Source organism: Zea mays, chromosome 2 (assembly GCF_902167145.1).
Source record: "Zea mays cultivar B73 chromosome 2, Zm-B73-REFERENCE-NAM-5.0, whole genome shotgun sequence".
Lineage (NCBI taxonomy): Eukaryota > Viridiplantae > Streptophyta > Magnoliopsida > Poales > Poaceae > Zea > Zea mays.
Window position 1 is genome coordinate 23,252,377 of NC_050097.1, and position 10,862 is coordinate 23,263,238.

The 10,862-nt window shown below is 47.4% G+C and overlaps 1 protein-coding gene across 1 annotated transcript; it reads left to right on the top strand.

The window, feature by feature from the left end:
* The first annotated feature begins 8,339 nt into the window (after positions 1-8,339).
* On the top strand, positions 8,340-9,833 carry LOC103646134 (putative protein kinase superfamily protein). The gene has a single exon (NM_001364915.1). The coding sequence runs from the start codon at positions 8,552-8,554 to the stop codon at positions 9,608-9,610; it is 1,059 nt and encodes a 352-aa protein (NP_001351844.1). The 5' UTR covers positions 8,340-8,551; the 3' UTR covers positions 9,611-9,833.
* The last annotated feature ends 1,029 nt before the right edge of the window (positions 9,834-10,862 follow it).

The following is a 10,862-nucleotide window of genomic DNA, read 5'->3' on the forward strand; positions in this document are numbered from 1 at the left end:
CATGATATGGTCATCAACTAATTTACTATGAGAGTATGACAACATATCATACTTTTCACTAAGAGCAAGCTTTTCTAAATTCATTGTTTCTACTTGACTTCTAAGCATAGAATTTTCAGTTTTAAGTTGAGCAACATTAGATAGAGCGTCATAATTATTACTTTGCTCAATTAACATTGAATCATACCGTTGGACCAAGACATCATGAGAGCACCTCAGCTCCTCATGTTCTTTGGTCATCTTCTCCAGGCTGTCATTGGTTTTGATGAGAGTCTCCTCTAGCCTGAGAAGCGTCTCGCCTTGTTCTTTGTTCCTTCTCAACAACTTAACCAGGAGAGCTTTGTCTGCTTTGTTGAGATGGTTGTAGAAACGGCGAATCTCCTCTTCTTCCATATCATCGGTCTCATTTTCCTTGTCATTAATGTCAGTGGAAGCAATATAGGAAAATGTACCTTGTGATGATGAAGATTCATCCTCGCTATCATCCTCATATTCCTCCTCATCATGGCTTTCGTCTCCACCGTCATTGTTAGCAATAAAACATTTATCACTAGTGGAGAACAAACCTGTCGACGAGGTGGATTCATCGTTTGGGTGCCATCGTTCTTGTTCTTCTCCCTTTGAATGGTTAGTATCACAAGTAATGTAGGGAGTAGGAGCATCACAGTTTGCCATAGAATATTTTTCTTTAATTCTATTCCATAAATCATGAGCATCAACAATTAAATTATTACCACTACTCATGATGGCAAAATAAGCACCTCTAGAAAGAGAATCAACTAAGATGCTGCAAGCACGGTGATTGAGAGAAAAACATCTTAGTTCATCATTAGAGGGATTTTTACTAATATCAGATGGAAAAATACTTCTCCTAAAGATCTGTCTCAAATCAGGATCAACACTCATGAAAGCATTATAAATAGAGACAGACCAAGATTTGTAATTAGAGCCATCGCCTAAAAGAAGTTCTACAGTTACCTCTTGTGACGACATCGTTATCTCCGGACGGCTAAGCCCACACTGGAGAGGCCTACCTCTGATACCAATTGAAAGTTCCCTTTGCCCGGGAACAGGATCTGGATGTCGCCTAGAGGGGGGGGTGAATAGGCGAATAAAACTTATTACTTTAAAACTTAAATTCTTACTCTACTCGAAGACTTAGTACGCAGTGGAATGAGAAGACTCTTCGAGTAGGTCGCAGCGGAATGGAAGATCCTGTCTCAATATGTCCTGCACTTCAAATCAAGCTTATAACACAGATAAGTATTGAAGTGCAGATATAAAAACGAGTAAGGCAGAGAGTCAGGATAGAACAGAGCACACAGACGCAAGGGTTTATCCCGAGGTTCGGCCAAGCCTGAAATGCTTGCCTAGTCCTCGTTGGAGTTAGCCACACCTGGGCTTGGAGTCTATTTCAACTCCTTCCTCCGTTTGCTCAGATCTGTCAATATGACAGATAGAGCCTTTCACTATTGAGTGGGGTTACAACAGAACCGCGGCTGCTTACAAACTTCTTGGCAGCACTCCGGCAGAGTAACGATACGCTCAAGACCTTGCTCTAGCTCTAAGCAGCACTTCTCCTCTCTCTTAAGGCTTATAGCTGTGCCTTCTACACAAACTATAGAGTTACACACACGAGGGAGAGTGAGAATTGATTCGAGTGATGTCTACACTTGTTGGCTGCACTTGTATATTGCTTGAGGCGCCTAGGGGTCCCTTTTATAGGCACAAGGGGCCTAGGAGCCGTTGGAAGCAAACCAGGAAGGCAAATCTTGTCTTCTGTCGGGTGGCGCACCGGACAGTCCGGTGCACACCGGACACTGTCCGGTGCCCGATTTCTTTCCTTCTATGGCGAAGCCGACCGTTGGCAGTCTTGGAGCCGTTGGCGCACCGGACATGTCCGGTGCACACCGGACAGTCCGGTGCCCCATTTGACCGTTGGCTCGTCCACGTGTCACGCGCGGGTTGCGCGGCCGACCGTTGCCCAAGCCGACCGTTGGCTCACCGGACAGTCCGGTGTACACCGGACAGTCCGGTGAATTATAGCCGATCGTCGCCAGACTTCTCCCGAGAGCGGCCTGTTCACTGGAGTTCAGCCTGGCGCACCGGACACTGTCCGGTGCACCACCGGACAGTCCGGTGTGCCAGACTGAGCTGCCTTGGCTGTACATAGCCAGGCCCTTTGCACCTCTCTTCTTTTCTTCTTCTTTCTGTTTCTAACACTTAGACAAGTATATTAGTCCACAAAACCAATGTACTAAGTATAGAAACATACCTTCTCTTAACCATTAAATCTATAGCATTCCACATGCTTGAGCTTTGATGTTGGACTCATAAATCATCAAGTTGGCTTGACTTGATCTAGATTGACATTTCTTCGCTCCAACATCCTGCAAAGGTCACATAGAACATCTCCAAACATAGGAACAACCCAAACTAAAGATCAAGATGAACTTAGCTCTTTTGGGTTGCTTCCAGTTCTGGTTTTGACACTTGTTCTCCTTCTAGTGACCTTGATCTCCTTCTTAGAGCTTGATCTTGAGCCTTATGACTTACACCACATGACTGTAGCTTTTGCCTCATTGGTTGTAAGTCACGTCCTTATGTAGTGATCCTTGATGTGTCGTAGCTGTTCTCAACTCGATCACCCTTGACTTTGCAAGCCTTCTTCTTCACCCTTGGCTTTGGGTTCCTCAGTCTCCTTGACCTTCTCCCGTGCACTTGGTACCTCGAAGCTCTTCTTGCCTCAGTCCTTGGCTTGATCAGTTGTCTCCGAGCTACTCACCCGAGTATCACTTTTGCACTGTCCATCTTACTTGTGATGTCCATCATGTATCCATAATCCAGTTCTTGGACCATCACATTTGTTCACTTGTGTTGAACCCTGTCAGCTTTACACTAAGCACCTGTTCAACACTTAACACACTTGTTAGTCCTTTAATTGAGTTGTCATCCAAACACCAAAACCACAAGAGAGCTTTCAAATATTCCAGCTAACTATTATCTACAGCTTCCACTACCCATTAGTTAATTAGATGTTCAACACAACTAAAATCAGCTAATAGTTAGTCAGCTAATTCCACTAGCAACTGTTTAGCCAGGTAACTATTAACTCTAGTACATCCAAACATGCCCTTAGCGTATTGCTAAACCTCCAACAATAGAAACGAATATTTCATTGTTAAGGTTTCCAAAATACATCATGTATTTCGCAGAGAGCTCTGCTCCTCCTGTTTTTTAACCAGCGCCCAAATCCTGGTATAGTGTGTTCCCTAGTATAAAGTCAAGGGTAAAAACATTATAAACTCACATATCTAATATGATGATGACAAATTAGCTCTCTCTTTCTTCTTTGGTTGTAGTGAGAAATCTAGTTTAGTAGGTCTTTGTTTCACTTATATATATCCTGACAACTATAGGTCAGGATGAAGCTTAGAAGTAAAAGGTCTACAAGTCTGAAGCCTCTAAAGTTGTCCGAAGGCCAAAATTAAAGCTATTTTTATGTTGATCTACCCCTACCTTTTATGGCTCAAGGAAGGATAGAGTGATGCACGACTTCTAGGCAGTGGACCCTGCTCAGTAGAAGTCCAACTACCCCTATCTTTTTGTGCACGTGGAGCTGTACGTGATGACTTGTCTTGAATATGCCACGTTGTTGAGATTACCATGCTATGATCCGGATAACACCAGATGCTTCCTAAAAAGCTGATTGTTCGCACAACCGATCAAGTATCGCAGATGCATAGGGTGGTTCTAAAGGTTAGCTCTCCTAACACTATGTTGGTGTATTGGATTATGACATGAAGATTCAGACTGAGACGTAACTTAATCGAGAAGTAAGAAAGGTTGTGTTATTGTATTATGTATCATGATCGTTCTACTAGAGCTAGATCTAATAGTACGAGCTAGGTGCTGTGAGATTAAAAGATGGACAGTTCAGTTTAATGTACACCCATTAATTCATTGTTACGTGTCCATTATACCTCATTCATTAACTTGATCAAGTGGAAAAAATAGCTCATCTACATAGCACGGTCATAGACAAAGTTACAGTATGTTACAATGGACCTGATCACCTGAACAACCGGGGGCTATGTCAGCACTCAGCAGCTTTATAGGGCCCTCGCATCTGACGCCATAGAGAGGTTATAAGAGATCCGGAACGTCTTCAAAGCCCATAGGTCCTGATGTACGTTCTAATGGTCACGTCGTCCTAGACGTTCCGAAAATCACGAGACCTCCCAAACACATTTAACATATATCTAGATTAATTTATTGTAATTAAATAAAACATAAACAATGGTCATGTCAAATCTAACATCCTATCTCCCATATATAAGCACACAAGCAAAAAACGCACCCACTGTATTAGTATATTTTTGTTTCGCCGACATGTTTTTTCTTTGTCATCGGTTTGCCTCTCCTAACGGAACGGTACGGATACAGACGTGCAAACGGATAAGCCTTTGTTTTTGTTATCCGGGGCTTCCAATATCTGATCTGATCTGATGAACAACGTTTTTTTTTCTTCCTGAACCTGGTCCCTGGTTAGGTGACGAACAAGTATCATAGCACCAAGAAGCAGCACGCAGCATCCCGGTGGAGGTTTCCTATTGCACCAGCCCGATCGTGCCATCCAATCCAACCCGGACACATGAGGTTTCCTATTGAACCGTCGGTACCGAGACGTACGATTCCGATTCTGGTTGCGCATACGAAGTTCACACACGGGGTTGGTATATGTATTCTAACTGGAGACCTTAAAATTTGATTTATGCACAGACGCCGTGATGATTATTTTCCTCTTTTTTTTTTGATTTCTCTGCCGCTGTCGCGGTCTTTACCAGTTCCACAGTAGTAGGTGGTATCGTCCTTCCTAGCGCTAAGCTATACCATACGATACGACTGCATTTCTACGGCATCATTGGGCCATGCACGTTCAATGACATGAAGCTGCGGAAAAAGCAGCTCTGGGTCGTCGAACAATGAATGAATGGGCAATAGAGTAGCATCCAGGCAACCTCAGACGGGTTTTCTTCCCGTCTGTACTGTACTCCTCTCTGTAGTAGCGCACCGCAGTCGATCTCTCTGAGCTCCCAGGCACTAGGTCGCCAAATCCAGAGCGCGACCTAGTGTATTTGGAGCTTGTGTTTCACGACCAGAGCGCGACACCGACAGGCATCTTCCCCTCCCTTCACGAGCCTGTGCCTTGCTTGCTGGTTCGAGCACAGGCGCATCCTCGTCGAATCGAATCATCCAGACTAAGGAAAACGATGTTTTGATTCTGACTGAAACCTTGCAGCAGCGACAAGGCAGGGGCCCGTTCCATGCCCAAAGTCGTCGTGCCGTCCCCAACCAATGCAAGGTTGTTGCCAATGCCAGCCACGTTCGTTCAACTGGACGCCGAGCCAGGAACGCTCCTCTCCCCTGTCCCCTGGCGCAGTTGGCACGAAGCTTCTGTCTGGTCTCAGATTCCCCTGCCGCACCAACAGGAGGTCACCGCGCCGATGCGCGTGCGCGCCGGTGCCGCGCCAGCGCCACACACCCCGCACGCGCGCGTACGTCGTCGGTGCTGCTGGCTGCCTGCTCGGCTGCTCCTCCTCCGTCCGGGTCTCCTCACCTACCTGCTCATCATTCGCAATGCCAGTGAACCGCACCGGACGGCGCCGCGCAGGTTGGATTCGATGCGCGCACGGGTGGAGCGTCACGTCGCGCGCTAACCCTCCCAGTCCAATCAGCAGCACCGGGGGGCAGGTGCAGTGCTCTCGATCAACGTGTTGCCGTCCGTGTGGTGGCCTGCAGGCCGGCCGTCGGCTCTGCTCACCTTGTGGATCGCATGGTTCCCATGGTCCTCCTCCCTGTGCCGCACATTGCCATTGCACGAGCGCGACGGCGTGCCTGCTCTGAGGCCGCGGCCTGACGCATGATTCGCCGGTACTAGTGCACGGCCGCTGCGCTAATTACTCCACCCCCTCCCTCCCCTGCTTTATGTTTTGCTGCCTTCAGCTGTAGTAGGGGTCCGTCCGGGGGGGCGGGGGAGTCTCGCTTGCTTTGCACGCTTTTGTTTTCAAGGCGCATGAATGGGGTACGGTCATCGTAGGTGGATTGTTATGGTCGTTCTTGTTTCGTTGCATTCGTCATCAAGAATGAAACATACACTCTCGATACAAAGTTTCACTTCACATCTTCGTAAGCTACAATGCCAATTAAATGTTGTATCTAACTAGTCAATACAAATGTATGAAATGAGTGGAGATGAAACAAATTGCTCTCGACGCTGGTTTCAAATGTCTTTGGATATGAGTTGATATTGGTTTCGTGGTGGTCAAACTAATTCCATCCATTTCATAGTAAATATGGTGCCATTTTATCTAAAAAATCTGATGTGGCACTCTAATTAATGTATAAAACTTCTCATGAAACCATGCGTCGAGAACGACATAAACGTCCAGGAGATAGGCTAACCACGAGCTTTTCAGGGAGCGAGATGTGAATGAGTTTAGTCTCTTTGAGCTAGATAGAATGACGGACATGCTTGAACTAATGAGACGCAAAAGAGCATTAGCCTTGAAACAAATGCTCTATACGAATTTTTCATATCTTTTTCTTAGATAGGTAAATATGGCTTTTATTAAAAAAAAAGCGAATGCTCATAGATACAGGCTCATACTAATCTCACCAGGGAAGGCCATCCAAACTAAAAGTTCAAAGTTTGACTAAGCTAACCTTCGAGGATCAAAACCCCACCAGCCTAAACCCTCGACCTACCAACCTTTTTACAACCACCACTTAGACCAAACGAGGAACAACTAAGTTCAGTCCACTAAAAAAACTAACAAGCTAAGAGAGAAAATTGAGCAACCTCTAAACTCTTAGTCAAAAGACTACTTCGATTTCGCCACTAAGACCAAACGAATGAACAACTAAGTTGAATCCACTCAAAAAACTAACAAGCTAAGAGAGAGGAAACACTTGAGCAACATCTAAACTCTTAACCAAAAGACTCCTTCGATCTTCAATTCGCCTCGGGAAACCCTTCAACCACATCTTCATTCTCTTGATATTATTCTCTAATAATACTGCATAAATGTCCAAAAACTTTTGCAAAAACTAAAAATATGAAAAACCTTGTTGTACGATTTTGGAAACCTTTTTCTCAATCCCTATTTTATTTCTAACATTCCACGACCTCCAAAGAGCTATAGGAAACATAAAAAGTTAACATGGTAATCCCCCCCCCACACAAATAATCCAAGGTTCAGAAACATCTTGCATGTTAATAGGACATCTATCCATTCATAAAAAATATATATCGTTCTATAGAGAGGGACAATTCTACAAGATTATATGGCTACAACTTTTTTTAGCTAATATTATCTATCTCTAGCGGAGAGAGATGTACGTTAATTTTCTCTTTGTGTCACTTACGAAGCCAATAGCTTGCCTCATTTTCCCCTCTATTTATTTTATCTCTAGTGAGGTAGCCGCCACACAACCACATCTTTCACCTCCTCCTCTATCTCTTATGATGTAGCCGCCTCATTCATCTACATCTATTTTCTCCTCTATATTGTGTGATGAAAACCATATCTTGGTCCATAAATGGTCATTACCACCACCTCACCTACGTCAAGCTACACAACACATTTTGTTGTTGTGCACCTCTCTATGCATGGATGTTCAAATAATGTTAAGATACTGCATATCTCATAGTGAGGAAACCTTGATCCCTTAATCAAGGTTGATCTTGATGATTCATAACATAAGATATGAAAACTTTAGTTTTTTCTCTTGTAAGTTGTTGTGACTTGTTCAAGATGTAAACTACGCCGAAGTTTTTTTTCTAGCCTATATTAACACGCAGCCATGAAATCAGAAGACAAAACTTCCACCGAATTTTACAATAGATATAACATTTGAGTATGAAAAAAGTTCAAAGGCTGAACTGGCGGATGTCGTTGAGAGTAGCACAGGGCTAGCCTCGTAATAAAGAGAAAATAAAAAAATGGTTTAGGTTCGTTATTTCAAAGTAGGAGCTAGTGCAATCCCGTTCGTATCGAGAAAACAAACAAAACAGAAACAAGTTGCACTTCACAAACATTCTAACGAAGGCACGATTTTAGAATGATCGTCGTTTAATAATCATCCCAAGAGCGGTCAATGGCACGTTGGTGACCGACGCACACGGCATATCATATGGAACTACAAAAAGACGGAAAATGCTTGACGTCCTGGTCGCTGCTTTTCTTTTCGCACAATGATTAGGTGTGGCCCACCGGGTTTAGATACAACAATCAGCGTATATATATGCACTGCACTGGCACTGCATTTGACTGGGAGCCCAGCATTTCGTGATTCGCCGCTCTTCTTCCATCTGCCGCCTCCTCCTCTGTCCTGTCCACCCTGTGCCCAGCTTATCCAGGAAGGCACAGCCAAGAACGCATCGTCAGTCTCACACACCAGCTACAAAGAAGCGACCAGAGGACTTTGTTCTCTGCCCACCTACCACTACCAGTCGCGGACGCTCCTCCCACAACTCGCGGGTCTCGAGATGTTCAGGGGTTGCGGCCTGTTCGCCGGCGCCCGCCGGGGGCGCGGCGGCGACCTCAGGAAGCGCGGGGAGCAAGGCGGCGCGAGCTCGCGGGTGGCGCCGGCCGAGCCCGTGTGCGTGGACGAGGCGGAGGACGGCGGCGCCGCGCGGCAGCTGGCGTGGGCGGAGGTGGAGACCGCCACGGGCGGCTTCTCGTCCAGGGTGGTCGGCCGCGGCGGCTTCAGCACGGTGTACCTCGCCTCGCTCTCCTCCTCGCGGCTCGGCGCCGTCAAGGTGCACTGCAGCAGCGAGCGCCTCCGCCGCGCGTTCCGCCGGGAGCTCGACGTGCTGCTCTCCCTCCGCCACCCGCACGTCGTCCGCCTCCTCGCCTACTGCGACGAGCGCGACGAGGGCGTGCTGGTGTTCGAGTACGCGCCCAACGGCGACCTCCACGAGAGGCTCCACGGCGGCGCGGGCACCCTCCCCTGGGCGCGCCGCGTGGCGGTCGCGTTCCAGGTGGCCTCGGCGCTGGAGTACCTCCACGAGGGCCGCGACCCGGCCGTCGTCCACGGGGACATCAAGGCCTCCAACGTCCTCCTAGACGCCGGCATGGACGCCAAGCTCTGCGACTTCGGCTTCGCGCACGTCGGCGTCTCGGCCACGATGGGCGGCCGCCGGCCCTCGGACCGCGCCGTCATGGGCTCCCCGGGCTACGTCGACCCGCACCTCCTCCGCTCCGGAGTGGCCACCAAGGCGAGCGACGTGTACAGCTTTGGCGTGCTGCTGCTCGAGCTCTTGACGGGCAAGGAGGCCGTCTGCCGCGAGACAGGGCACCGGCTCACGGCCGCGGTGAGGCCTAAGCTCAGCGATGGTGATCAACTGCCGGGCGTTCTGGACCAGAGGCTGGGAGGAGACTACGACGCCGCTGAGGCGGCCGCCGTGGCCGAGCTCGCCATGCAGTGCGTCAGTGACAGCCCTGGGCTCCGCCCGTCCATGGCCGACGTGGTGCGCGTGCTCCAGGAGAAGACCTCCGCCGCTGGATCGAGAGTCGACCGCAAGCAAGATGGTGTCCTAAGTTAGATGCCGATGGAGTAGAGTGTAAATATGTCCTTGATGGTGCTATAATTGTGTTGAGGGTAGTTAGCCACAAGAATTGGCGCAGTGAGATGAGGTTTTAGAATCACTAGATCTCTGATAGAAAATTTTGTCATGCCATCGAGTGTCAATTTGTCTTGTTGTGTATGTCGATGGAGTATACCACATATTCGGCGGGTTGCAAGGAACTGGTGATTTCTTGAGCCACTATGACTGCAGACTTTTCACATGCACTTCTGAGGTCTGAAAGATTGCATTCGGTTCCTGCCTTTTCTTATATGACACGCACGGTGCACAGATGAATCTGCCCCCAACGAACGGCAATTTAAATATGCAGGCAAGTGAACTACAAATAGGATTAAGGAGAACAATTATTGGCAGGAGAGGAATTGGTTCGGAATTACGTTCAGCTTAGCTAGCCTCACCAGTAAGCAGCTCCAAAACGAGTGCCACCACCACCGGAAAGCGTTTTCTCCAATCAAAGCCAGATTCCTTTTTTCTCACGACGCTCGTCTTTCCAGCGCTAATTTTAGATCAGCCACATGCTCCCGCTGGCAGCAGCCAATCTCTGACCTGTTTGAATCATGCATGAGCATAATCATACATTGTTCTTTCCTCAAGTTCAGAAAAGAGGCGAAAACGTCGAGAGATAGAGAGAGAGAAAAAAACTCCAAGGGAAGATAATGTTATTTTTAAGGAGAGTTCAGAGTCCTCATGACGGATCCGCGACTTAAACAAAGGTGTACGATCCGATCTTAAAATGCGCTCCATGTAAACTGCTTGCCCACATCTCATTACTGAAGATGTTGCAGTACTCTCTCACTTTTGCAGCCTTCATGATTTTCCCTTGTGCTCAAGAAAGGAACTTCCTGCTCCTGACGACCACTGCTTTTTGCACGTTTCAAATTGAACCCACGAGAAAAGATGCCCAAACGGCAGGCCCTCAGCGGCTCAGCCTGCCATGAGCGCGGTGAAGGCGAGCTCTGTGTGACGGTCCGAGCTTTTGCTCGATGCTTCTCCATCTCTGCATCACGAAAAAACGAACGGGTCATAAGAAAGGTTTGCGGGAAAACGATGCAGATTTAGGTGCTCTCTGTGACATCCCAACAACCGATACGTCTTTTATGTATTGAAAGGACGATGCATCCATGGTTATAGCAATATTCCAGGGAAAATTGTGCGGTATTTCTTGTGGTCTAAACTTGACGATAGCTAATTATTAGTAAGTATTAGTATT

What these genes read in the sequence shown, in the direction of transcription:
- LOC103646134 (NM_001364915.1), top strand. Translation starts at nt 8,552, where the DNA reads ATGTTCAGGGGTTGCGGCCTGTTCGCCGGCGCCCGCCGGGGGCGCGGC.